At 50.2% G+C, this 26331-nt stretch overlaps 13 protein-coding genes across 13 annotated transcripts; 6 read left to right on the top strand and 7 right to left on the bottom strand.

Moving 5' to 3' along the window:
* Positions 1–1035: 1035 nt before the first annotated feature.
* Positions 1036–2136, bottom strand: M438DRAFT_292868 (COX5A-domain-containing protein; the record flags this gene model as incomplete). The annotated part of the gene is made up of 4 exons (XM_029901796.1): positions 1036–1515; positions 1571–1688; positions 1753–1798; positions 1955–2136. The coding sequence occupies 4 exons, from the start codon at positions 2134–2136 to the stop codon at positions 1397–1399; spliced, it is 465 nt and encodes a 154-aa protein (XP_029762592.1). The 3' UTR covers positions 1036–1396.
* Positions 2137–2721: 585 nt separating this feature from the next.
* Positions 2722–4504, top strand: M438DRAFT_363594 (elongation of fatty acids protein 3). The gene is made up of 3 exons (XM_029907656.1): positions 2722–3349; positions 3402–3471; positions 3525–4504. The coding sequence occupies exons 1-3, from the start codon at positions 2939–2941 to the stop codon at positions 4073–4075; spliced, it is 1032 nt and encodes a 343-aa protein (XP_029762591.1). The 5' UTR covers positions 2722–2938; the 3' UTR covers positions 4076–4504.
* A 1139-nt stretch (positions 4505–5643) lies between these two features.
* Positions 5644–7486, top strand: M438DRAFT_314878 (uncharacterized protein; the record flags this gene model as incomplete). The annotated part of the gene is made up of 2 exons (XM_029902629.1): positions 5644–6656; positions 7422–7486. The coding sequence occupies exons 1-2, from the start codon at positions 5801–5803 to the stop codon at positions 7484–7486; spliced, it is 921 nt and encodes a 306-aa protein (XP_029762590.1). The 5' UTR covers positions 5644–5800.
* Positions 7487–8385: 899 nt separating this feature from the next.
* Positions 8386–10059, top strand: M438DRAFT_269175 (DUF1688-domain-containing protein; the record flags this gene model as incomplete). Its single annotated transcript, XM_029900311.1, has 4 exons — positions 8386–8709; positions 8781–9270; positions 9329–9918; positions 9976–10059. The coding sequence occupies 4 exons, from the start codon at positions 8386–8388 to the stop codon at positions 10057–10059; spliced, it is 1488 nt and encodes a 495-aa protein (XP_029762589.1).
* A 1034-nt stretch (positions 10060–11093) lies between these two features.
* On the top strand, positions 11094–12179 carry M438DRAFT_269330 (GTP-binding protein GTR1; the record flags this gene model as incomplete). Its single annotated transcript, XM_029900318.1, has 2 exons — positions 11094–11302; positions 11366–12179. The coding sequence occupies 2 exons, from the start codon at positions 11094–11096 to the stop codon at positions 12177–12179; spliced, it is 1023 nt and encodes a 340-aa protein (XP_029762588.1).
* Positions 12180–13266: 1087 nt separating this feature from the next.
* On the top strand, positions 13267–14478 carry M438DRAFT_395650 (uncharacterized protein; the record flags this gene model as incomplete). Its single annotated transcript, XM_029909228.1, has 1 exon — positions 13267–14478. The coding sequence occupies one exon, from the start codon at positions 13267–13269 to the stop codon at positions 14476–14478; it is 1212 nt and encodes a 403-aa protein (XP_029762587.1).
* A 764-nt stretch (positions 14479–15242) lies between these two features.
* On the bottom strand, positions 15243–16093 carry M438DRAFT_390059 (uncharacterized protein; the record flags this gene model as incomplete). Its single annotated transcript, XM_029909050.1, has 1 exon — positions 15243–16093. The coding sequence occupies exon 1, from the start codon at positions 15780–15782 to the stop codon at positions 15243–15245; it is 540 nt and encodes a 179-aa protein (XP_029762586.1). The 5' UTR covers positions 15783–16093.
* Positions 15902–16651, bottom strand: M438DRAFT_333303 (uncharacterized protein; the record flags this gene model as incomplete). The annotated part of the gene is made up of 1 exon (XM_029903592.1): positions 15902–16651. The coding sequence occupies one exon, from the start codon at positions 16649–16651 to the stop codon at positions 15902–15904; it is 750 nt and encodes a 249-aa protein (XP_029762585.1).
* An 829-nt stretch (positions 16652–17480) lies between these two features.
* Positions 17481–19195, bottom strand: M438DRAFT_269456 (sugar porter family MFS transporter; the record flags this gene model as incomplete). The annotated part of the gene is made up of 4 exons (XM_029900328.1): positions 17481–17865; positions 17923–18708; positions 18763–19070; positions 19121–19195. The coding sequence occupies 4 exons, from the start codon at positions 19193–19195 to the stop codon at positions 17481–17483; spliced, it is 1554 nt and encodes a 517-aa protein (XP_029762584.1).
* Positions 19196–20063: 868 nt separating this feature from the next.
* Positions 20064–21913, top strand: M438DRAFT_269255 (alpha-glucosidase; the record flags this gene model as incomplete). Its single annotated transcript, XM_029900316.1, has 2 exons — positions 20064–20266; positions 20323–21913. The coding sequence occupies 2 exons, from the start codon at positions 20064–20066 to the stop codon at positions 21911–21913; spliced, it is 1794 nt and encodes a 597-aa protein (XP_029762583.1).
* Positions 21914–22103: 190 nt separating this feature from the next.
* On the bottom strand, positions 22104–23997 carry M438DRAFT_269351 (uncharacterized protein; the record flags this gene model as incomplete). Its single annotated transcript, XM_029900321.1, has 2 exons — positions 22104–22397; positions 22477–23997. 2 exons carry the CDS (start codon positions 23995–23997, stop codon positions 22104–22106), a joined length of 1815 nt encoding a protein of 604 aa, XP_029762582.1.
* Positions 23998–24304: 307 nt separating this feature from the next.
* On the bottom strand, positions 24305–24804 carry M438DRAFT_343849 (uncharacterized protein). The gene has a single exon (XM_029905081.1). The coding sequence runs from the start codon at positions 24785–24787 to the stop codon at positions 24569–24571; it is 219 nt and encodes a 72-aa protein (XP_029762581.1). The 5' UTR covers positions 24788–24804; the 3' UTR covers positions 24305–24568.
* Positions 24805–24942: 138 nt separating this feature from the next.
* M438DRAFT_343848 (ankyrin) lies at positions 24943–25983 on the bottom strand. Its single transcript, XM_029905080.1, has 2 exons — positions 25683–25983; positions 24943–25624 (listed from the first exon to the last, which is right to left on the bottom strand). Exons 1-2 carry the CDS (start codon positions 25897–25899, stop codon positions 25266–25268), a joined length of 576 nt encoding a protein of 191 aa, XP_029762580.1. The 5' UTR covers positions 25900–25983; the 3' UTR covers positions 24943–25265.
* Positions 25984–26331: the final 348 nt, after the last annotated feature.

The following is a 26331-nucleotide window of genomic DNA, read 5'->3' as shown; positions in this document are numbered from 1 at the left end:
AGTGTTGGCTCAACCCCACAGATGTCGAGAAGCAATTCAAGAAGCAGCTCCAGCAGCACGACTCATTCGGTCGGGACGTTGGATGATGTGGAAAGGATCAGACATAGGCAGTGATGAGATGTTCGGCGTTCTGGGTTTGGAAGAATCGGTGTTGAGCTCGATGGGGAGAATGTCTGGTAGCAGAGTCCTGGCAAACTTCTTTTCTTCCTATCTTATTGTTCTTTCTTACTGGCTTGTATTGCAACCATGTGATGTCTGGAGCTTCATTGAGCGTCCTACTTGCAACCCCATCGCCGCAGTCTCATCGGACTCGGTGAATCTCACGTCGTGTTATATTGGCCGAAAAGCTGGTCCAATGACACAAGCTGCACTCCCATTTGCATACCTAGATGCTATGTACGTTATCGAACCACGCCAAACACCGCTTCATACTATGAGAAGGTGCATGTGCATGTGCATCAAGCTCTATTCCAGTAATCTCCTCCATCCATATACTTTCCAAAGGCAAGGCAAATAATTCTCATCAAACCACATGACAAAACCTCGATACCTCCAATTGCAACTCTTTGGAGGAAATCATGGCATCTATTCGAAACATCAAGCACGATTATCGCTCCTTCTACAACACAACCCTACCTCTCCGGTATCATCGGGTCTACTCTACTGTCATGTAACTGATTCTCTCAGGCCTCATCATGGAATCCCAGTTCCGGATGCAAGGTGAAGTTTCGCGATTCAGTATCTTTCTACAGGTCTCGAGACCATCATGCAGAACGCAGAGGTTTGAGCGGATGGAAGGAATGTCGAGATTTGGAAGATGCCAGTGTTTGAGTGGAAAGAAGACGGTGGGTGTTGAGGGTTACCCTAGCTATGGTGAAAGATGTCGATGTCGATGGCGAGAATGAGAGTGGGAGCAGATCAATGATGTCGTTTTATTGTGCGCAGGATTCTGGAGGTTGTGAATGTGGCATGCACAATGGGGATCAGAAATGAGATGGTGGACGCGATGTTGCTTGTTCCGAGCATTGGATGGAGATGAAGAATCAGTGGGACTGCTATTTCGGTGGCGGCTTAGCTAAGTATATACTGCTCATACATCTGTGTTTTGTGTATCCAATATTAGTAATCTGTAAGCATACATGTCCTCTCAGTATCATTGTGGCGCTTGCTTCGGGGCAAGATTGGACCAGGAAAACAAAGGCATGAGTTTGAAACAATATACATTGCTGCGGGCGAGGTACACAACGATCCAATGGGGAGCCCCTCCCGCTTTCGTCGACTGTCAAGCAAGAAAATATTACATTTCATCTTTCGTCTTGTTCGTTCTCTCGGACATGTGTAAGTGGAATGGCGTTGATGATTTCATCCTCTATCGACAGGTGGAAACGGATATAATTTACGAGGACTCGGGGTACATGGCCTCTCTGAGCTCGATGCCAAGCTCTTTCCTGAGGCTCTCGAGCTCGGTGAGGTACTCGTCGTACTGAGCCTGGTTCTCGACCTTGGCCTTGATGCCTGGATATGTGTCAGCATGCTGATGTGGTTGTCCGGTGGGTTCGAGATGACGCACCCTCAAAGACTCTGACGGCGGTAGGGAAGTCGTTGACTCTGCGGGCGGCCTTGAGAGCGGCAACGATGACCGAGGGAGCGGGGACGAGATCGTAGGCGAAGGCGTTGTTCAGGTTGCGCTGTTGGATGGGTCGGTTAGATACGGAGTTGCGAACAAGCGGGAGGTCAGTTGTGTGGAAGTACCTGGAGCTCGAAAACATCCTGGACGGCCTCGAATTCCTTCTCGTATCTGTATTGAAGAGATATGTCAGCAATTGACGAGTACGGGGCCGTGGGTCGTGGTCGGGAGTGTCGGAGATTGGGGAGCAATTGGCATCCTCAGACGGTCGAGTGTGTGCCTGGGGATTGACTGAAAAGCGAAATGTGGACCGGGAGATGAACGCACCTGGCGGTGAACTCCTCGAAGCTCTCCTCGTGGTGGGGGTCGTGTGCATCGACGTCGGCACGCTTGACGCTGGCGACGCTGAAAGTTCTGGCCTGGTTGAGACGCTGGATGCGCGATGCGACCTGGATACGGGGCTGTGCGGGGGCGCGGACGGCGCGAGCGGCGACACGGAAGAAGGACATTGTGAGTTGAGCGGAGAGCGAGTATCGAAGGAGGTGAATTGAGTCGACGATGAGCGGTGCAGCCTGTCTGGAGAGGCAGCTTTGCATGACCTGTAATCCGCTGCGCTGTGAGTGCTTGGCCCGTGCCCCCACCCAGAAGGCTCACGGCTGCCTCATCATGACCATCACCTGAGAGCCGATACCCTGACCCTGACGAACATTCCCATCTCTTGCATTACGCGAGCCTGGCCCGTAATTCATCCTTCCAGTCCTCTCAGGTCTTGTCTTCAAATGTGCCAAGTCTTCTCTCTTTATCCAATCTATCTTCGTGCCGCGTCTGCGTGAGAAACAGAGATGAGCGATGGTGCCATGTTTGTTTGGCAAGTGCAATGCTTGGACACCCATGTTACTCGGTACCTGCATATATCTGTTACATATCATCGTAGATACTTGGATATACACACATCAGCAACGTCTATCTCTCTACAAGTATCCTATATCATATCCACAAATGGAATTGCTTGCGAGAAACTCTTGGACGACAGGCTCGCTGACCATCTAGCCGCCCTCTCCCTGAGGACCTCGGCCGCCAAGACCAGCCCCAAGTTGTGTTGGAAAGAATAATTTCCCGACCTCCTTTATAATGTAACCTTCCTCCTTCTCACAATCCTCCACCCTATCTCCAGGTCCAATTCTTCTCTTCTCCACTCGGTAATCCTGTCATTACCATATCTGTCGCTCCTTTGCTGGCCGCTGGCCTCGTATCTGCCTCTACAAAGCTTCAGCTCTGAACACGTCTCAACCCTCCAGCTTACCGACAACAATGTCTACTCCCGAATGGATCCGCTACGGCGTGCCCACTCTTGACCGTCCCTTCGGTCTCGAGCTGTGGCCCATTTTTGAGAAGGCCTTCACCTCGATCAAGGGCTACAAGCCCCAGGACTTCCGCTTTGTCCCCGGAAAGACCCCTATGGCTACCTTCAAGGAGACGGCCACCATGCTCATTTGCTACTACATCATCATCTTTGGTGGCAGAGAGTTCATGCGTGGTCGCGAGCCCTTCAAGCTCAACTTCTTCTTCAAGGTCCACAACTTCTACCTGACCCTGATCAGTGGTCTTCTCCTGCTTTTGTTCGTCGAGCAGCTTCTGCCCGAGCTCGTCAGAAACGGCGTCTTCCACGCTGTCTGCGCCTACGAGGGTGGCTGGACCGACAAGCTCGTTGTTCTTTACTACGTATGTTCCGCCGAATCCGCGACCACGAGACGCGCGTACTGACAGATTGCAGCTCAACTACCTCACCAAGTACCTCGAGCTGATTGACACCTGCTTCCTTTTCCTCAAGAAGAAGCCCTTGAGTAAGCACAGATCAATCTCAATTGCCAATTGCGCCAGCTAATTGATTTCCTAGCTTTCCTCCACACCTACCACCACGGTGCCACCGCCCTCCTCTGCTTCACCCAGCTCCTCGGCCACACCGCAGTCTCATGGGTCCCCATTACCCTGAACTTGACCGTCCACGTCGTCATGTACTGGTACTACTTCCAGGCCGCACGTGGCATCCGCATCTGGTGGAAGAAGTACATCACCGTCATGCAAATTCTCCAGTTCATCATCGACCTCGGCTTCGTCTACTTCGCCTCGTACACCTACTTCACCTTCAGATACTTCCCCAACATGCCCAACATGGGTATCTGCGCCGGTGAGGAGTTTGCCGCCTTTGCTGGTATGGCCATTCTCAGCTCTTACCTCGTCCTCTTCCTCTCCTTCTACGCCGCTACCTACAAGAAGCCCACAAAGAAGGGTCGCAACCGTGCCACCAGCGCTCTGGTTGAGATGAAGGACGAGAAGGTCCCCACTGTTGGTGAGGCTAGAAGAAGATTCAGCGGTGGTGAGGCTCACTTCACTGGCCGTGACGCTCCTACCCCCAACGGCCGCGTTACCAGAAGCCGCAAGGCGTAAATGCACAAACCAGTGCATGCCAGCGCCTGAAAGTACGCAAGGTTGAACATACTCAGCCATCTCAAGATGCGTAGGTGAATATACGACATCTTGACCATTTTCCAGGGAATAGTCTGCAACGACTGTAGATTGATGGAGCGCACAGTCGCCAGGGGTTGCTGTCCTCAGGCACTTGTTGCAAACTCCTCGGCCTTTGAGGTGTTTTGGCCGCTTCTTGAGCATCTTGCTATGCAAGTACAATGCTCACTTTATTACTTCTTTGTAATTTCATTAGGGCTCGGTGTCAAAAAAGGAGTACTGGGCGGAACACAGGTCGACATGATTGTTGTAAAAAGAATCCAAGAACAAGAGAGACAGGGTCAACGCGTCATGCTCGCTGTATGATAGAATCATGTAATGAAAGAACGAGAAAAAGAGTTATAATCACACTGCTGCACATCATAATTCAGGGTCCTCTCAGGTTTACACCACTCTCGTGCCTATCAACATTTTAGCCGGGGACAAACCTCCGAGGAGCAAGTTGTCGCGTTGTTCAGTTGCTTCCCTGGCAGCAGCCACTGCATCTGGTGGCTTACAGGGGTCTGCTCGTGCGAACGTACTGGACTTCTCAGTACAGGTTGTCTCCAGGCTCTCCGTTGCCGGCATCCTTCAAATTTAATATTGTCATCAGTATAGATATGGTTCGTTCGCGGAGCCCATGACACATGTAGGTTCGACTGGCCATCTTGTTCGGTGAATCAAGCATTACCCGGGAAATGTTTTGAAAAGCCGGGATTTGGCCCACCATGAACAAGGAGGCGTACCTGTAGTATCCGGCTCACAAATAGAAGCACTTATCTCTTGGTGAGCCCTGACTGTTCGAGACGTTTACCCAGGTCAATGGAGTGCATTATCAGACCAAACTCAAAAACTTGTCTGCCGTTGAGGAATACAGATTGCCGTTCGCACCCGAATCGCAGACACCGTTTACACTGCATCAGACACGGGACGTCCTTGCCAGTACTGAGACAAGATCGCAGCACCAGAACATTTCTAGAAAATGATCACGACGGTGATGTAGGGTGTGACACACGTTGCAGTCATCACATCCTCACAAGGCGGATCATATGTCTGAGATGCAGCGTTAACTGTTCATCGAGTTTCGAGGCTTAGACATGATGATATGTCAAGCTAGAAGGGCGAGAGAAGGTTGTGGAAGGACTTGATCACGTTAGTATGGCACGGCTCAGACATGGTAGCTGAGAGAGATATCAACGCATTCAATGTGGTTGTCTGTTAGATAGCAGGTGCCGGCATTGGAGGCTGATAGATATTGACGGCCCGCTGTGGATGCTTGGATGTTTGCTTATAACATTGCTGCAGCAGTGAGTACTTGGTCAGCGATATAGCGGATAGACAAAGCCCCAATACAGTGTACTGTTGTGTAAATTAATTGCGACTGTTTGTTGTGTAGAATTGTGAGGCTGTCCAAGGCTTCAAGCCATGGGCAGCGAATCAAGTGACAAGGCCCAGATGCGGAAGTCGTTTTGACGCGGAGGCTCCGGACGCAACTTCTCGCCGCACGCACACCGGACTTGGACATTGCTTCAATCCACATCCTCGTCACACGTCCACGACAACCGTTGCACATACCTGCTGTTCGCTGATTGAATGCGCCCGTGTCAATAGCACAACCCACATCTGTCATTACTAACTCATCTATAGCAATAGCTGTCTGCACTAGTCATGGCAGAACCTCAAGGCCAAACTCCCACAGCCGATGCCGCGACGGCGCTTGAGCGCGACGACCCGCAAGAGGCGACTACTGCCGCATCAACCACCTCGCAGCCGGAGAGATCTCCATCTCAAGAAGGTTCTGAAGAAGGCGAGATGCCCGACACCGAAAGTCCCTCTGCGACTGGTGATGCGCCACCACTGCCTGACGAGCCATTGCCTGGTGATGCACCGCCTCTCCCTGACGAGCCTTTACCAGCTCAGACCGACGAGGACGATGGCTGGTCAGCTCAACTAGACCCTTCCTCTGGCTGCTGGTATTTCCTCAACCGCTTTACTGGACTGTCGCAATGGGAGAACCCGCGAATGCCCACTACGGTTCCAAGCCAGCAATACGCCCCTGGTACTGGTCCAACTTCGCGTGCCCCTGGCACATCTGAAATTGTCGCAGCGCCTCCTTCACCACCAAGAGAACCATATCTGGGCTACAATCCAAAGATACATGGCGACTTCGACCCCAACGCAGATTACGCAAAGTGGCATCAGGAACATCAAACAGAAGAGTGGGCCGCCTCAGAAGCTGCCCTGGCACAACAACCTACGACAGCATTTGAGCAGGCTGGCACTTTCAACCGCTTCACCGGAGCTTTCCAAGCTGCCGACAAGAGTGCCGAAAATCACAATGACGAGAACAAGTCAAAGCGCCAGTTGAATGCCTTCTTTGACGTAGATCGCGCCGCCAATGCTCATGAGGGTCGATCCCTCAAGGCAGAGCGCGCGAACCAAAAGTTGAGCAAGAAGCAAGTCAAGGCATTCAACGAGCAACGACGTGCCAAGAAGGAGCAAAAGCGCCGCGACTTTCTCATGAGTTGACGAGCCAACATGTGCTGAGAGGACGTAGTGAGTGTCAATTACGTGACCTATTTGTGCGTGTACAGTACTACGTACGGAGCAGATTCTGCTCGCCTATATCGGCTGTCTTCTACCAACGACTAACATTGCTACTCCGCAGGATGAATTATGGGACAGAGATTTTCCTTCTTTGCATCAAAGCAAAACGGCGTCTCGAGGCTAGGATGAGCGGACGGCGTTGAGAACCACTGGAGACATCTCTGCTTTCTCTCGCCGATGTTGCACTCGAATTTCATACTTGATTACATATCTTCCCTCGGTCGATGTATATCGCGATCCCTTGCTGCTTTGGTCGACGCTCATCTCGGTCAGAAGCGCAAAGTAGGAGGCATAATAGATTCAAGCGGGTTGGGGTAGGAAGAGCACCCACATGTCATGCGATATCCAGGCGAGCTCGAGCCTTCACCTTCACCTCGCCAAATACAAAAAAGTCCACTTCAACACCCACAATTCATCTATATCGGCTCCAAAAAGTGAAACGAGCATATCGTATCTACAAAACGCAATCCCACCCAGTTACGTGTATCACGGCGTGCCCGTCCCTCTGTACAGGTGTTCTCCCGCAGCCTCGGTAGTGCTCTCAATCCATCAGATTATATTGAGAGGCTTTCACAATTGCCCATTCGGCGCATGTGCCATTTTAGCTAGCGCCAACGGCTCGCAAGCGTGGAGAGGAAGCAAAGGGTTTCGGTCGTTAGTCTCGGCACTGAGTCAGTCTCAGAAGTCTACTGTGCTTCGTTTCGTCCAAAGCAGCTGCTACGGGTGGAGGACAGTTGCAGTCGTTAAGTGGCAGGTTGTAGGCTTATGGTGCTCCTGCAGCTGTCAAGGCTAGATCGAGAGTCTCCCTAACCCTGCGCGTGGTCATGCCTTTGATGGCATTGGGTGACCTGCATAACTAGAGATCATCAGGTACATGCAGGGAGGGCTCTGGCGGGCTTGCCGGATCGCGTTAAGCAGAGATCCGGCCCGCTGCTGCCGAGTCACTCATGGGCCCGTTCTCTCAAAAGCCAATTCTCGCTCGCTCAGAGCAACATCTGCCTCTGCACTTTCCCTGCCGAATGGTAGTGTAGCCGGGCCGTGAGCGATCAACGGGTGTGGAAATGTTTCAATGAGGATCACTGCTCCGACGTTTTCTTCTCGCGACCGAAGCTGGCTTTGGTGTCTGCTCGCTGGCAATAGATTTTTCATGGCGTGAAAGCGTTGGCAGGCTAGCTCGTGGATGGATTGGCATTGGTCGCTCGTGCAGTGGCAGATCCGGGAGCCAGGTCGTTGAAATTGTTACGGGCAGCAATAACGTGAATGCTTCCTAAAAGACGCCACTGGTGAAAAGTCCCCGCGGGCGAGGCACTTGCGACTGGGCAGCAGTAGCTCCACTGTCCACTGATTTCTCTTATCCCTACTCGTACTTTTATCCGCGAACGTCCCGTCTTCTCTTGTCCTCTTTTTTCGCTTGCTGGTGCCGTGATAGCAAGGACTCGACGCATACCTGAGATCTGACATTGAGCCTGACCTGACCTGATTCCGATTCTGATCCTGACCTTGACCTTGATCTTCGGGACTGAAACATCTCACACGCCTCGATCAAGTTTCTTCTTCCCCTCCACCAACCCGACCAAGCAAGCCACCTCGCGCCGCGACTGCACCCTCCGCCTTGACAGCAGTGTCACACAGCAACAGTCGTCGCCATGGGTCTCTTTAGTCGTAAGGACAAGAAGTCAGCAGTGGATTCGGAGAAGGGCCCCGGATCAGATGCTGGATCCATCCACAAGTCGCCAGCCAGCAAGCCCATGAATGGCAACCCCTCGGCCAATGCCTCTCTGCCACATGTCCCGCTCCCCAAGGCACCCGACCCAACTCTTAACCCCGCTGCCTACCTTCGCAGTATCTATGCTGTGCGCGAGAGATCAAAGTATGTGCTCGAGAGAGCTAAGCGCAACAAGTCGCAGCACTTCGACGTCGACATGACCAAGTTCGGTGACACAGCACGCTTCGTTGTTTCGATCATTAACGTAAGTTCCCAATGCTCAGGCAGAAAACCCAAAATCATTCGCCGAGCCTCCTCCTAACGCTTAACCGGTAGAGAGATTACGCTCCCGACTACGCTTCAATCCCCCCACACGGCCGTTGGCAGCACTTTGAGGTTGGAGGCAGACCGAGAGTTGACCAACTCATGGCAACATGGCCGAAATCAGTCAACCCCCAAGAACGTACTCGCAGACTTATCGACCTCTTTCTCGTATCTGTGCTGTTGGACGCTGGTGCTGGAACAAAATGGACCTACAAGAGCAAGGAGTCTGGCAAGATGTACAGACGCAGCGAAGGTCTCGCAGTTGCCAGTTTGGAAATGTTCAAGGCTGGTGCCTTCAGCAGCAACCCCGATGAGCCATGCCAGGTCGACGCCGCTGGTTTGAAGAAGATCAACGCACAGTACCTGGCAAAGGGCCTGCAAGTCACAGAACACAACCCTCTCGCTGGTCTGGAAGGCAGAGCAAGTCTTCTGGTCAAGCTCGGAGATGCCCTGCAAAATCAGGACATCTTTGGCATCGAGGCCAGACCTGGATACCTGCTTGGTGAGCCGCATGTGACCTCGCAACTTTCTCAAAAGTGCTAACGTTGTCTCTCTTACAGACTACCTCCTTTCGCACCCATCTACTCAAGCCTCATCAGTTCCCGTAGTTCCGTTACCCACCCTCTGGAACGCCCTTGTTGACGGCCTCGCACCTATCTGGCCCGCAACCCGCACACAAATCGACGGTGTCCCGATTGGAGATGCCTGGTACTGCTCTGCCATGCCAGCAGCAACGAATGCTCCTTGGGAGAAGATTGTTCCTTTCCACAAGCTGACGCAATGGCTTTGCTACTCTCTAATGGTACCCATGACCAAGCTCATGCACGTACACTTTGCCGGAACCGAGCTTCTCACTGGACTGCCGGAATATCGCAACGGCGGTCTCCTCATCGATACCGGTCTCCTCACACTCAAACCCGCAGATGCTAAGCGTGGTCTCGAACAATACCAAATAAACGCCATGAAGCAAGGACAACCCAACATGGAGGTTGTGCCCATGTTCAGCGTCGACGACGATGTGATTGTAGAATGGCGAGCGCTGACTGTTGGCTTTTTGGACGAGTTGTGCTTTGAGGTCAACTCTCAGTTGGGACTTGTGGGCAGTAAGAAGTTGAGTCTGGCACAGATCCTCGAGGCTGGTACCTGGAAGGTATGAATAAACGAAAGAGCATGCGATACAGGAATATCACGCTAACAACCACAATAGGCAGGCAGAGAGATCGCAGAGGTCTCGAGACCAAACACCAAGGAGCCACCGATCATGATTGTGTCAGATGGCACTGTCTTCTAATTGATACCCCCTAAAACCGCAGGCCTAATCGGTTTATTCCATTCGTTTGTGCATCATCACCATTTCTCCTTCTCACGGCGGAACATTGTATCTTTTCTCCTCTACTTTCTCTTCTAATGGTTCCCTTTGTTCTTATCTGATCACTTTTCTCTCTTTGCCTGTGCCTGTTTTCTTCTTTTTCCATCCTCGCACCAGATTCACCCAGTCTTCATACGGCAGCGCATTTTGTTCATAGACTGCTTTTTCCCACTACCGCGAACCACGCACACGAGCCCAGAAGGATGCCCACCCCCAAAAAGAAAGCAAGGAATGCCCTGGCTCTCGGCCAGCTATTCCATACGGCCAAGAAGCTTTTCGTACTCTGCATGTAGATATCGACGAAACAAAAAAAAGAAGAGAGGTTTCAGATCTGTCATACACTTTCCGTCATGAATCATCGAACTTGCCAACTTACCCATACACTGACGCATGAGAGGATCAGATGGGCTAAAGTGTATTGAGTCGGCAAGGTCAGAATAGGTAGAGTCAGACAGGGCAGGGCACAATTGATACGCAAAAAGCTTCTCTGCCTTCGGCAAACAGCTTAAACGCTTTGCAGATGTACCCTAAGAAAACAGTCCCTTAGAAAGCCCTATCCTTGAAGCAATTCTTCAATTCTTCTCCACACGGGTGAGAGTACTCCGTAGACAGTCAGTATTGAGCGTATCTCACGTGTGTGTCTGTCGGTAGAAAGAACCGAGATCGTATGGTCCAGCCCCTGATTTCTGCCTCGTGTGCGTATGTCGATCTGTCAATGCCGAAGTTGAAGAGTGGTTGAGATAAATGGGTTTGTGAAAGCTTATATCTGAGATTGCTTCTTGATTGATCTGGACGGTGATGGATTGTTTGAGGATGTCTCGAAGTACTGATAAGATATAGACGGCCTGTGCTCAAGTATGCGGTAATGGCTTGCTTCCTTATCGGACCTCTCTTGGCCGAGGCAGTTGCAGCGTTCAAGCAGCGTCACATTCAACAAACACACGACAGCAGTCAAGATGCTGAGCTCGGGGTCAGCGCGGAGGCAGAAGCAGCGCAAAGTGCTGTTGATGGGCAAGTCGGGCGCAGGCAAGTCGTCTATGCGCTCGATTGTCTTCAGCAACTACGTGGCCAAGGATGTCCGGCGATTGGGAGCGACCATCGATGTCGAGCACAGTAATATTCGCTTCATGGGCAATCTCATGCTCAACCTATGGGATTGTGGAGGGTAAGGTGCTGATGCATTGGCCAGTGTTGGGCTCTGAGTACCAAGACTGACACTATGCGACAGACAGGATGGCTTTACGGAGTCGTATCTCACCAACCAACGCTCAAGCGTCTTCGCATCCGTCGCCGTCTTGATCTTCGTCTTTGATGTTGAATCGCGCGAGTTCAATGCCGACCTCATCAACTATGCCTCGATTGTCCAAGCCCTCCGCGAGAACTCGCCGCAAGCAAAGATCTTTGTGCTGATCCACAAGATGGATCTGATCATGTCCAACATGCGCGATGTTGTCTTCGCCGAGAGAAGCGACGCAATCCGCCAGATCAGCATAGAACATGGTTTCGGCCGTGACCAACAAGATGCTGGGAAAGACGTCGACTTTTGGGGCACGAGTATCTGGGACCAGAGCTTGTACAAGGCGTGGACACAAGTCATCTACTACCTCGTGCCCAACGCCGGCGCAATCGAGAACCTGCTGCGCCAACTCGCTGAGGTCATCGATGCTCACGAGTTGATCCTCTACGAACGCACAACCTGCCTCATGGTCACCCACGTATCACGCCCTTACGAAGCAGACGGCAACCCACATCCCGACCGCTTCGAACGCCTCTCCTCCATCCTGAAATCCCACAAGCATTCAGTCGCCAAACACACAGGCATGCCCGCCGGATCAGCCAACTTTGCCGAGCTACAGATCAAGACTGGTGAATTTATGTTCTTGATCACTCGTCTTAGTGAGAATACAAACTTGGCTGTTGTCATGGGCAGCGGCGAGGCCATGTACAATGCTGCGAGAATCAACATCACCAACGCACGCGACAAGTTCGCCGAACTGGACATCGCCAGCAAAAGTCGCGAAAAGGCCGAGACCAGAGCCTAACATGACGCCGCAACGAATGCTGGCTTTGCACACTGAAGCACGGAGCGGAACGTCCATATCTGGCCTTCTCTCCGTCTTCTCCCTCTACACCTGCGTCCAGTCAGCGTCTGGACCTGCCGTCCTTTTTACCTTTTACCTTTCCGTCAGTCCTGTTTTGTTCCAAGATACCCACAAATCTTCTCATCCCACCCACCGTCGTCGGTTGCCTCTTCTCGCTACATGTAACATAGAGGAAAAGCATAACTTTACTTTAACCTTTTTTTCTCTTGTCTTTCCACGCCGTTTCCACTCCGTCTTCTGCCGCCCCGGCCATGAGGCTGCCCGAAGTTCGCTGCGAAGTTTACCTAAAAGTCTGGTTAATCTCCGGCTTTTTGAGGATTTAACCCTACGACAACTTCGAAAACTGTCGCAACCTTGATGTTGGTGCTTGACACGCGGTGCGGGTATAACACTATTTGGAATCTAGACTTTGTTTCCTCGACTCTTAGACGAGCCAGTGAGCCCCTCGAACAGTTGTTTTCTCTGCCCTGCCCCAGCGTGCAATGGGAAGTGGGACTTGGTTGACGCGCTGTCATGTCAGCAAACCAACACGCTCTCGCGTCTACCGAGCACGAGGTTGGTGGGTATATCCGGCATCCGAACCACCAACCATGATGAGTCCTATTCACGTGGCAGCACGAGACAATTGATCGCTGCGCCTTTTCTTGACAAATCTAAGCAATATGCACGTCTGACATGCCTAACATAGCTTAATTCTAACATTAATCCTGTTGCTTATTTTGGGCTTGTTACATGTCAGATCTACGCATCTTACTGGATGTCAGAGCTGAAGAATGTGAGATGCTTAGCTGATGTTATGCCAGATTATAGAAGTTGGGGACGCGACTACATGCGGTAACAGGCAAGTAACTTGTAGACATGCGACTGTGTATAAAGAGTGTGGATCTGCTGTAGAGATTGGGAACATCATCAACATTTGCAATTCAAACATCTTTACAGTCAAGCCTCCATCTTCTTCTTTACAACTATCACTTCTCCTCTTATCACAATCATTCTTCCAAGTCTACAACACACATCTCATTCAGCAATGGCATACCGTGCAACCGCTCTTTTGGCCCTTTCCGGCCTTGCTTCTCTTAGCAACGCCAAACCCATCCATCCTAAGAGCTCTGCCGCCTCTTCCTCTTGGTCAGGTTCTTCCCATACGACTTCCTCTTCCTGGTCAGATCCCTCTCACTCGACTTCTTCCTCCTACCAAAGCTTCCCCACCCAAGTCGCTTCCTCCAAAAACCTCCTCCTTAGCAACGGCTTCCCCAATCTCTCTCCAGCAGCTCTCTCGGACGTCAACAACGCAGCTCACGGCACCCTCTCCAATGCCTCTGCCGGCAACGTCACCCTCTCCAATGCCTCTGCCGGCAACGTCACCTTCCCGGCCGACTCGCTCACAAACTTCCAACTCGTCGCCTTCAACGAATTCTTCGAAGTCGCATTCTTCACCTCCCTACTCACCAACATCACCACCGGCGTCCCCGGCTTCGAAATCCCCACTCATTTGAACTCGACATTCATCCTGGACACCCTCATCGCCGTCCAAGCTCAAGAAGAACTACATGCCATCAATGCGAATACCAAATTGCCTGTTCCGCTCAGCACTTGCGAATATAAATTCCCGACGACCAAGTTTGACGATGCTATTGCTCTGGCTGCGACATTTACCGATGTGGTGTTGGGAACGCTTCAAGACATCGCTACTATTTTCGCAACCAATGGAAATGCTGGAGTCGTGAGGGGTGTGGCTGCTACGATTGGGCAAGAAGGAGAACAGAATGGTTTCTACCGAGCCATTCGGAATAAGATTCCCTCTGCCCAACCATTCCTTACCGCATCGGCTAGAGATTTCGCCTTTTCGGCGCTGAACCAAAACTTTGTGGTCGAGGGCAGCTGCGACATTTCCTCCATCCCCCTCAAAGTCTTCGACGTCCTCACTTTGAACACACCCACCATTGGCCTCGGCGATCAAACCATTTCTCTATCTTTCGACATCAGCGGTTTCCACGGCAGCGCTGAAGATTTGCAATTCGTGCTGATCTCTGGGCAAAATGTTCCCATCGTTCAAGATCTCAAGAATGTCAAGCAGGATGGCAAGATTGTTACTTTTGATGCCGACTTCCTTCAGCAGACTGACCTGCTTTTTGGACTTACTCTTGGTGCTGTTGTACGTAAGGGCGGGCCTTTGGCTACGGTCAATCAGGTTGCCAATGCTGCTGTTTTTGGCCCTGCGCTTATTGAAGTCGCTTAGATACTGTTCCCGGGTGGCTATGGAGGTGGAGGTTTGATGGGAGGAGGCGTTGAGAGCGGTGTAGAAGAGATGGACCTGCCTCACTCTTGTGCGGTGTTTTCTGTTTTTCTTGGTTGATCTGCAGCATCTTTGGTCTTGCATTTTCTGGTCTGTCGTTTCTGATATCCTGGGCCGCTTTTTCTGTTTACATTGTTTATACTTGTTGTTTTCTGCTTTTTATACATATAGAGCGTTTTATTCGGCTTTTTGAATTGGTTGATACTTTGTGGACTTGGTAGTTTGTTTAGCATTATATAGTCATAGCGATTTCTTGAATTCAAGCATATTGCTCTAAAACATGACATTCTTCTATTTCCTTCAAACCGCACCTTGCCTTGTTTCGATAGCCGTGTCGTTTATGTTAATAATGGGCTTGGCTTTGTTGTTTTGCGTATGCTCTTTCCTCCATCTTTAAGACGGCCGTCATTTGAATGAAATGACAACTTCCTTGTTGGTTTGAGATTGAACTTGATGACCAAGGCAGTCGCGTCCAAGTATATTCAGTCAAATACGATTTTCCCTTCCTGGTCGACGGTTACACCGAGTCTTTAATGTATCTTCAAGGAAAAAACACTTCCTGAGAACGTTGTCGCAGCAAAGAGTGCAGCAAAATTCTTATGCGGATAACACTCCTAGAGACAACTCCCCTCCTAGTCTCCACCATTCGATCTCTCTCGCCCCCCTTCTCTGCTCTTTGTCTTTTTTTTTTCTTTCTATATTTCTCCCTACCCAATATGAAAATATCTCTTGGATATCCACAAAAAGGGGGAGATTAGAAGGAGAGGGAGGAGCATTCCGCAGCTGAGGAGGGAGCAAAAGGAATGCGCTATCGTGACGAGCAGTGTGCTGCTGGTAGTGGTGGTGGAGGTTTGAGCGGCAGGATTTGAAGGGGAGGAGGGAGAAGGGAGTTGGGAGTCTTCGGAGGAGTCGTTTTCGGAGTGGTAGGAATCGTCGGAGTTGTAGTTTTCGGAGTCATCCTCGTCGGTATCGCTTTCCTCATCATCGCTGTATAACGAGTCTTCAAGATCTTCTAGCCAGTAGCATCTTGGACTCCAGCCACCACTGTTGTTAGGCACTTGAGCTCTACGACGAGGATGACGGTTGAGGATCTGCAGAGTGGGACGGTACTCAGGGTTCTCCATGATGGCGAAAAGTGTTGGATAGGCTTTTGGAAGTTGAGATGGCTTTTGTGAGGATACAGGTTTCTTTCCAGGATAGGAAAAGTGGGAGAGAATGTATGTTGGAGTGCGATACGACGGAGTCATTGGAATAATGAGTCAATATATCCTCAAATGTGCTCAGATGGACTCTCGAATATTCATCAGCTTGTAAACAGCACGAGAGTACCATAGCTATCTGGCTCATCGCCGAGGCACGACTTCATTCATCCCAGAAGTCCCGACCTTCTAAGCCAACGATCAAAGAGCCCCGCCATTTTGTAAGACACATTCATAGCAATAACGCATACAGGAGGGCCAATGAAGAGATGCACCATCCAGTACCCCTTCCATGTACCAGGTAGCTCCCAATCTGAAACCGGTTTTGCTACACACCACATCACTGCATTCAATGTCCAAAAAATGGCGAATTGTTGACACCATATCTTTCTTTTGTGAATGGCAAGCTCCATCTTGTTCTGAGGTGCTGCCAGGTGGAAGTGGGAAATCAAGGAAGATTCGTAGTCGATCCATTCGCGGTACGGAGAGGTATGTTTGGAGTCGTTTTCGGAAGGGTAGTCATCTTCGCTGTCGTAGTCCGAAGAATCATCGTTGCCGTTGTCAGTTTCATCGCTTCCGTCGTAGTCGCTGTCGCTGTCGTCTTCTTCGTCGCTGTCGTCTTCTTCGTCGCTGTCGTCTTCTTCGTCGCTGTCGTCTTCTTCGTCGCTGTCATCTTCTCCATTAATGTTGCTCTGATCGCTATGTTCGTTATCGTCTCCATCACTGTTGCCTCCATCATGTTGTCCAAAGCAGTCATTGCCTTCGGTTAAGCGGCCATGGTTGTCGGTAATGTTTTTCCCCTGGCAGGGCTCATGGTTGTAGATATCTCTGCTCGTTCTGAAGGTAGGTATGAAATCGACAGCTCTGCATTCAGCATGGAAGTCCAGACTATCCGGGACGACGGAAGGGCCCTCCATGGTGGGAATAGACGGATGGTGATATCTTCTTGAGTGATGACCTTGGAAGAGAAAGTGGGAATCCGGAAGTTTTTGTGTGATTCTTTCGACGCGGCTCTAATTTGCTCAATGACCAGGAAGAAATGGACAAAGAGCAGGAAAGAAGACAAATTCTCACGTGTCTGAGGAAGTACGTGGCAGAGATTCAGGCAACTGGAAACTTCAGCAAAGCACTTTGGTGATCTTATGATTTGCAGTTCAAGTCTGGCCTTGTAAGTTAGGCGACGACGAAAATCGCGATCAAGACCATCAAGCAGTCAAAATCGCTCAGGCCCACCCACTCTTCCATGACAAATTCAACGTCATGAGGAGTGTGTCTCTTCCATCGCTCCAGGCATATTCGTCTTTAACGGTCCGAGTGCGGGTTTTGATTCGAGAGTTACGCCCGCTCTTTTTATTTGATCTCTTCATGTTGATAGTTTGGGATAGATACTGTTTGCAAGAGGTATTGGCGATGAAGACCTCAACAAGAAGTGAATTGAGCGTGAATTCCATAGTCGGATGCAAATCTATAGATAGCTTTGTATGCAAACGTCAAGACATGTCATTCAACAAAGCCTTTCGAGTAAGGCAAAAAGGTGACTCAGAATAATGCAGCTTATTGCGTGTCGCCGTAGCATGCATCCAGACTGCGTGTCTCATTAATACATTCTAAAAGTCGATGGACAAGGGAAGATGTTGTACTGAGCAATGAGACTTTCATAAGGTCTTTGTGTAGAAACGTAAAAGACCGTGCCTTAGGATGGTTGTTTGATGAAATACCTCAGCAGACATACCCCAAAATTCACGCTCAGCATCCGACTTCTTCCACATGGTCCGATGTGGATTTCTCGCTCATGACTTTGTCATTCTCTAGCTTTGTCATCGAGCCAAAGGACTCGACGCTCGTCTCCTTGAACTTGCGAGCGGATGTGTGGGCGTCGAATAGCATGTCCATCTCAGCATAGGTGCGACCCTTGGGCTCTGGCACTCGGAAATATGTCCACACGGCGCATAGAGCTCCAGTGCCAGCCCAGAAGAAGCCAGCCTTCGCACCCCAGTTCCATGCGTCCGGATTGAGCATGTGAGGTGTGAGGACATTGGCGACGACACCTGTGATGTTGTAGAGATTACGGGCAAGAACGACTGTTTTGTTTCTCAGGCGAGTGGAAGGGATTTCGGCGACTAGAGAGTAGCTGTTCATCATGTCAATTTGAGGAAGACTTTATAGATTGGGTGATATCTTGACTTACCAGACTGGCCCTACCGTCATGTCGTAGATAAAGGTGTAGATCAAGATCAAAGCTCCGATACCCCAGTGTGCACCTGCTGCGGATGCTGGTGCGATACCAAGGAAGCCAACGACCATAAGTATGAAAGCCATGGCGATCTGGCCCCAGAGGTAGAGCGTGCGACGCCCGAATTTGAGCATCAACAACCACGAAAGGATAGTGCCGACAGCACCGAGACCGTACTGGCCGAGAGACATAGAAAATGCAGATGAGACGTCAAGACCAGCTTGTTCAAAGAAGTAGGTCGAATATCCTGTGAACGAGGATGCACCGCACAGCGTCTGGACAGCCCAAACCATGCACACGATCTCGGTGCGGCGGCGATCTGTGCCCCTGAAGCAGTCCCAGTAACTGGTACCAGTTGTATGTGCTTTCTCGAGTTCATCGGTGTAGATCATCATATTTACTGTTTCATCGACATTGAAGCCAGAGTCTGTCTGATTGCGAGAAGTCAGTCGGAGGACCTGCTTCTTCGCCTCGTCAGGACGTCCTTTGCGGACGAGCCACCACGGAGACTCTGGTGCCAGTGCGATGCCAATGATCAAAGGCAGTGGCCAGATCCATTGTAGACCGTAGGGAAGTTTGTAGCCGATCGGTCCGGTCTTGTTGGCAACAGACTTGAGCACTGCCGAAGATAGGAATTGACCGATGACCCAACACAAATTGACGTAGGTCGTGAGATAGGCACGGAGACTGACAGGGCATACTTCGGCAGCGTATGTTGTCGTCAAGGTTTGGAATGCGCCCCTAAAGGTCCTATTAGTCAGTACTTGAATATGCTTGAGCATGCGAGCCACCTACCAGGGGATGCCCATGAGAATTTCGCCGACAAGAAGCATCGGTAGACTTTGTGCGAAAAAGACGATGAATATGAAACCAGTAAGAGCGATGAGCGAGCCAATCATGGTTTTCTTATACCCGACACGCTCGACGATGTATCCGATGAAGAGTAGACCGATAACTTCGCCAACCAAAGCTCCATTGGACAAGCCGGATTGCCATGCAGCACTGATTTGGTATCCGCCATCAGGCGAAGGCTCTCCAAAACGCCTCTGGAAAGCAGGAAGTGCCATGAGAGAATTGATGAGCACAATATCGAACCCTTCCATCTGGGTAATCAGGTAAGTATATAACCAAAAGACACGAGGGGTTCCCTTACGATGATACATGTAGACAGCAGTACGGACCAGCCGATGGCTTTGGGATAGGTCTTGATCCCCTGCGACAGCGTCATGGAGATTTCAGACTGTGTGGCTCTTGCGGCTTCAGCAGCGATGGCGGTATCGACTCTAGCCAGGTGGTGGACATCGTCTGCCGCAATGCTCTCATTGCGTTTGGGACCATTGTGGTCAGAGATGGAGAAGGTTCGTGTGTCGGTCATTGTAGGAATGGTTCGTGACTTGGATACCAAAGAGGATCGTAGTAGACTATGACTGTTGCGTCTTGATGCTTTCTCTGAATGGGAAGTTGACGAGCTTTATATAATAACACGAGTACAAGATAGGCTGTGTCAACTCAGGGATCCGATCCGGTGCCATGGGGTAACTGGTAGTGAACCGGTCGGTAGTTCCCATTCCCCAGCAAGTTGTCAATTCCGAGAGTGCGTTCGAGTCTCGCATTTCTGCGGCGATAAATTATTAGACTTTGTGGCAGAGGCAAAACCATAGAGCGAGCGGTTCATAAACAGAAATGCGGAGAATGCAGCGAGAGAACGAGCGAGAGAACAAGCGATAGTAGTAGCTTAATCACTGTGATTGGTTCGGGATGATATCGGTACGGCCCCTCTGGGGAAAGAGAGGCGGGGTCGAATACGTGGTGGCGTTCTGCAATCGATGCCCGGCCAGAAAGCTACGAGAGAAAGAGCGAGCGAGCGAAGTCGCGATCCACTCACAGATGGTGTCTGGTGGCATATGGCGGCCACAACGCGTTTGGCCGCGAAGGATCATCATGCTAAAAGATGATAACCGTCTGATCTTGGTGCCGCTGCCCGGCCGTAAGAGACCTCCGCCGTCCTGCATTTTATGACTAGATCTCCCACTTTTGTTAGCTTTGCTCTTCTTAAAACTTGCCTGCCAACCCTCTCGAGATACTCACCCCACGATATGGGATTCACAAGTGCTCAAGCGAACGGTGAAGTCCGCTCGACAAGTCAACACCCTTGGTGGAAGGAAGCCTCTGTCTACCAGATCTATCCAGCATCCTTCAACGATAGCAATGACGACGGAATTGGTGATATCCCAGGAATTACCCAGAAGCTCGACTACATCCAGTCGTTGGGTGTTGACGTGGTCTGGGTTTGTCCGATGTTAGTGCTGTCCCATCTTTGATATGCTAGATGTAGTGTTTAATCTTCTGAAACAGGTACGACAGCCCTCAAATTGACATGGGATATGATATCTCAGACTACGAGGCTGTCTATCCCCCATACGGTACCGTTCAAGACATGGAGACCCTGATCAACGAAGTTCACGGTCGCGAAATGAAAATCATCCTTGATCTGGTCGTCAATCACACTTCAGATCAACACGCCTGGTTCAAAGAATCACGCTCTTCGAAGACGAACCCAAAGCGTGACTGGTATATTTGGAAGCCTGCCAAATACGACAACGACGGTACACGAAAGCCTCCAAACAACTGGCGAAGCAACTTCGGTGGATCTGTCTGGGAATGGGACGAATTGACCCAAGAATACTATCTGCACCTCTTCTGTCCAGAACAGCCAGACATCAATTGGGAGAATGAAGAAGCACGCAAGGCCATCTACCAAAGTGCGATGAGATTTTGGCTCGACAAAGGTGTCGATGGCTTTAGAATTGATACAGTCAACATGTACAGCAAGCCTGTAGGCCTTCCCGATGCTCCGATCAAGGACTCCGCCGCAGAATGGCAAGAAGCCGGATTGGTCTATTGCAACGGACCACGCATGGACGAGTATCTCGGCGAAATGAACGCTATCCTATCGCAATACAATGCAATGAGTGTAGGCGAGTGTCCATTCACTCCCGATCCTGCAAGAGTACTTGGATATGTCAGCGAAAAGGAAGCTAGGCTCAACATGGTCTTCCAATTCGATTCCGTGGACGTCGGCATGGGAAGTGTCTTCAAGTACATGACCAAGCCATTCAACTACACTCTGGCCGATGTCAAATCTGCGATCTGCCGCACACAAGGCCTGATCGACGGCACAGACGCTTGGACGACAAGCTTTATAGAAAATCATGACCAAGCACGCAGTATCTCCCGCTTCGGTAACGACTCACCTCAGTGGCGCTCACGCTCTGGTAAAATGCTGGCCATGCTTTTTGCATCTCTATCTGGCACACTTTTCGTATACCAAGGACAAGAGATTGGCATGATCAATATACCCAAAGAGTGGCCGATCGAGGAGTACAAGGATGTCGACACCATGAATTACTTTGCAGAAGTCGTTCGGAGAAACCCGGACGATACTAAGGCACACGATGAAGCAAAAGCAGCTCTGCAAAACCTGGCTCGCGATCATGCCCGCACACCGATGCAATGGTCATCGCAAGCAAATGCTGGATTCACTAGCAAGTCCGCAACTCCTTGGATGAAAGCCAACACCAGCGCTCAAGAGGGCATCAATGTTACTGATGAGACGAATGACCAATCCTCCGTTTTGAACTTTTGGCGCCAGATGCTCAAGCTCAGGAAGACACATGCAGAGGTCCTCATTCACGGCACCTTCAAGTTGATTGATGATGACAATCCCAGCGTCTTCTCGTTCACCAAGACCTCACCTGATGCTCAATCTCAGGCTACTGTGGTCTGTAACTTCTCGGACAACGAGAACAAGCTGCCTCTGTTCGACGAATTAAGCACGGCTGACATGTTGCTTGACAACATGTCCGAGGTCTGCACTGAGGACCAGTCGATACTACAGCCATGGGAAGGAAGAGTGTATTTTTCCGACAAGCGTGAACACTTATGATGATGAGATATAGATATCAGAAGTACTATACAGATTGACAATAGAGAGCTCTTCATACAACGTTACAGCTTCACACCCAGTCCCAAGTTCATGAACTTGTCCCACTCCGAAACACAGACCCAAACAAGTGTTTTCACTTTTGCAGATAGGAAAGTCCGCACACACTTTGAAAATGCGCTCGACCCTTCAATCAAACATATCGTGAATGCGAACTAGATTCCCTCCTCGAGTTCTGTCTCCCGCCCCGACCCTCTCTCAAAAGCTGCACATCCGCAAGATGAACATACTTCTGCTCAAACCTACTCCCTTCACTCTGATCCATCTTCCTCTGCAGAATATGCACATAGACCTCCCTCGAAGTCGGTGAAACAGACAAACTCAACAGCAGAGATCGCAGCACCTCATGATGATCACCCGGATGCGATATATTCGAAAACTTTAACGCGTCGAGCAATGAGTATGCGATTTCGAATTGTTTCTCAAACTAGAATGCGTGGGTTAATTCTCCATTCAATTTTGATGTTCTCGGGATTTAATTGGTAGGGGAGGATCTTTTGACTTACGATGCCCAAGCCGTGAACTTGTATCGATATCGGCGCCAGTGTTTTCAAAATCTCACATAGCGAAGACGCAACCTCGACCGGATATCCATATGAGAAAGCGGAATCTGCAGCGGTGGAGGATATCAAACCGAGTCTCAAAGCGGTTTGCCACACCATCAAGCGTAACCATTGTTGCGTGATGAGAATATTCGCGGATTGAACATCATTGACTCCATTGAGATGTAGTGGTTGACATAGATGTTTCTGCAGCTCTCCAAGTTTTTGGGGAGTGGTGTCGGATAGCAAAAGGTCACTCCATGCTCGAATGAAGTTTATGTCGAGAAGAGAGAAGAGGCGAAAAAGGCCACTGAGACTGAGCGATATGGCAGGGTCTTCGTTAGGCAGTGCTTCGCAGGGCAGATCCGGTGGCTCCAAAATGCTGATTGGGAATCTGTCATGTATACAAGCTCCGCGTTCGGTGATGTAGAGTATCGCACATACACGCTGGTACAGAAGCCTCTCTTTCGGATCCAGCGCAGTGTTTCTCCCACTAGAGGATATACCCACATGATGGGCCAGTGTAATAGATTCCCTGAGATAGTACCATGAAGTCTTGCGACACTTGAGATCAAAGTACGTTACAGCGATGAAGAGCGATGTCAGCACATCCTCGATTGAAGCTGTTTCGATAAAACCAACGCTCAAGCGAGTTTCCAGGCATTTTCGGATGTAGTTGCGTGCAGTGGAAACTCTCCACTCTGTGCTCATTCCAGGCCAAGAGTTCGCGGTTACGAGAGTCAACGCGCAGATGGACCATATCTGACAAGTCTCTGCCCAACTGCCTTCTCGAGAGCCTGATAGTATCGAGCGAATACTGCTCTGATCGACTATCGGATATATCGGATAAGTGTGCTTGAAGAACAAGTCAACACTACGCTCGACGACTTTGTCTATCTGCAAATGATGCGACGATGAGATCTCCGGTGATAGAAAACTCGCAGTGGCAACGGAGAAGGGACTTTGCTGCTCTGTAGCCAGTTGAGTCGCATGATTTGTTTGTGGCCATGAATAATCGGTTTTTGGGTATGGAAGCTGTCTCGAAGAAGTGGCAAGTACATTCTGAGCAAATTCGTCGAAGGTCAAATACGTGTCGTCAAGAAAGCCATCAGGTCCCGCGTCTGATTCAGTAGGGATGGTATTTCGATCTGTATCCAAGATGCCATCATAGATATTGTCGAGATCCTCGGTGTTTGGTACAACTGTGTTGTGATTGGAATGTGCAGCTCCAACTGGCTGAGTTTCCCGTACATTCTCGACTTCAGTCGTAGCTCGAAATGGCGTCGGCGTGGCTGTTGACGATTGCGCTCGCAGCCGGTCAATGACAATGCCCCTGCCGGCTTTTGGACCTTTCTTTTTTCTGATGATATCGAAAGTACAAGCTAGATTATGGCTCTGACATCGATCACAGGGCAAAGAATAATTACACCTCACTTTACGTCCACGACATTGATCGCAAGGGCGTAAGGATCCTTTCTTGGACATGTTTAGACTCTTGACTGATCTCTGACATGTTTTCCCGACTTCTGTCTCTGGTTTTCTCACAAAGCACCCTTCCCGGTTGGTTCTCTCATGTTCGTGGGAAAGTGTCGATAATCAACAGAAAATACAAGTAGTCGTTTGATGATTAATGCCCAGGTGTTAATTGAGGGCACGTCCGCCTGCTACAAACTATGGCCGCATCAAACATGACATAAAAGTTGGCCAGACGCTCTCCTTGTTCAGCTTGACACCTAAAAATATTGAAAAACACACTACGCTGCCTTGCCTCCACTGCGATTTTGGTAAGAGGATCGAGATTTGAGCTAATCGCCGTGCCTAGTCATCTCGAAGCGATCGTCCAGTATACACGCTGCCTAGCTTTCGTTACGGGTCACTCAAAGCCAATCGAGCTGTGCGAGCAACGCTATAGAGACTGTAGCTTTATAAGCCTAACCCCTTGTTTGGCTCAGTGTGCCACTATATCCATCATCTCAAAGCCTGGTTAAGTCATGCACACGCTGCTTTACTTCCGTTGCGGGTTAAGGAAGTCATCGAGCAGTGCGAGCGACGTCGCTCACACTACGGCGATGTTGACCTGGTTCGCGTACTTGGCTCGGACTTGCTCTGGAGACGAGACGATTGGCGGTCCAGGTAACGCTTTTCTTGAAATGACGAGAGACGGACGTCTGCATCGTTGAAACACCTGGCGGTAGGGAAGTCGAAGCCCTGGTCTATGGGAAGCTACTTTAGAGGCGGAGTAGCGGGAACCTGAAGCATGTGAGTGAGAGGGCATGTCATGTAAGAGAATGTGAAAATTAATTTTTGAAGTTGTGTGACAAGAGTCGTGAGGAAGACATCGCGAAATGAAAGGCTTCCAAAGCAAGTGGATGGGGCATCGCAATCCACTCCCTATTGGTAAGGTCACGAAATCAGTGGCGAGAGCGGTAATAACGTAGTCTTGTGCAAGGCGTAGCTTGCGATTCTTGATTAGTGATTCGTGATAACGTCTATGTGCTTTCCAGGTCCTTTGTATTTCTATAGCAATGGTATCCAAGACCATCGATGTACATCCTGGAAGGAGCCCCATTGCATGCTGATAGTCCAACTGGCGGTGAGTGACTTTGATCGCATAGCCTTTGGAGGCCAGCGAACGGCTGTAGAGCGGAAAGAAGGCTTTGGGATGGGTGTTGCTGTCTCAGCTGCTCAGATGTGAGCGGGCGTCCGAGGCGCATGGGCTTTGCTGTTTGTCGATCCGATCGTATCGGCTCTTCTCACTTCTCCAGGCTTGATTCGTCCATTTGGCTTGTTACGCCCTCGACATCGGCCTTATCTTCCTCAGTAGCCTCGCCCTCTTGTGCCCTTGACTTCTCCTCGTCTTCCTTTCCACCAGCGATCAACAATGTTGCGACAACCTCATCCTTTTCGGCACGCTCTGCCTCGAAGACGGGCAAGTGTCCAGCAGCGTTCTTGACCCAGACGTCTACGCCGCTGTCAATGAGGGCTTTTACTGCTTCGATGTGACCATTGACTGATGCCCAATGCAATGCTGTGTTGCCGGCTTCGTTCTTGCGGCTCAAAACTTCCGTCTTTGTCGAGGGCTCGAGTTGCGAGGAAAGTGTTTTCAAGAGGTCTATGGCGATTGTTGTTAGCGGGGAGTCTTCTCTCATCTGCTTGGGCGAGTCTCGTACCAGCATAACCGTTGGCGGCGCAGTAGTGGAAGGGTGTGTTGCCGTTGTCCTCGTCGACACTGCTCTCGAGCAGAGCAGCAATACTGCAGTTGTGTTGTTGGGAAAGCTGGCCAAGATATTGCTGGAGCTCGGTGCTCTCGTTCGTGCGGGTAAGATAGAGGATATCGTCGACCTCGTCGTCGCTGAGTTGGACTCTGGCTGCTTTTCCGGATGCCATGTTTGTGGATATGTCTTGCGCGGGAGTTTGAATAGAATGAACACCACAAGATTCGAGATTGGCGATTCTTCAAAACAACTTTGGTATAATCAATCGATGCGATATGCGACAAGGATCAAGGTGCTTCGAAGGGTAAACTTTTGGGAAGAATTTCTTTGGGAGGAACCATGCTGAAAACGCGGGGTCGATATCTGATAGAAGAAAAATAGAAAGAAATTAAAAAGTATTCAAGCAGGATCTCATGACATCTGCCCTTTTAATTTATCCCGCATGTGCATCTGCCAGTACTACATACCATATTGAACATCGAAATGTGACCCATCTTTTAATCTCCTCTGAGACTATCGTAGGACCAGATAACTTGACGACAACAAAAAGATGTCGCGCTCACGCTCAGATGATGTTCTCGACGAGCATAAACGTTACGTAAAT

This window comes from Aureobasidium pullulans, assembly GCF_000721785.1.
Source record: "Aureobasidium pullulans EXF-150 unplaced genomic scaffold scaffold_5, whole genome shotgun sequence".
NCBI classification, from domain to species: domain Eukaryota; kingdom Fungi; phylum Ascomycota; class Dothideomycetes; order Dothideales; family Saccotheciaceae; genus Aureobasidium; species Aureobasidium pullulans.
This window is presented reverse-complemented; position numbering and strand designations above follow the sequence as displayed.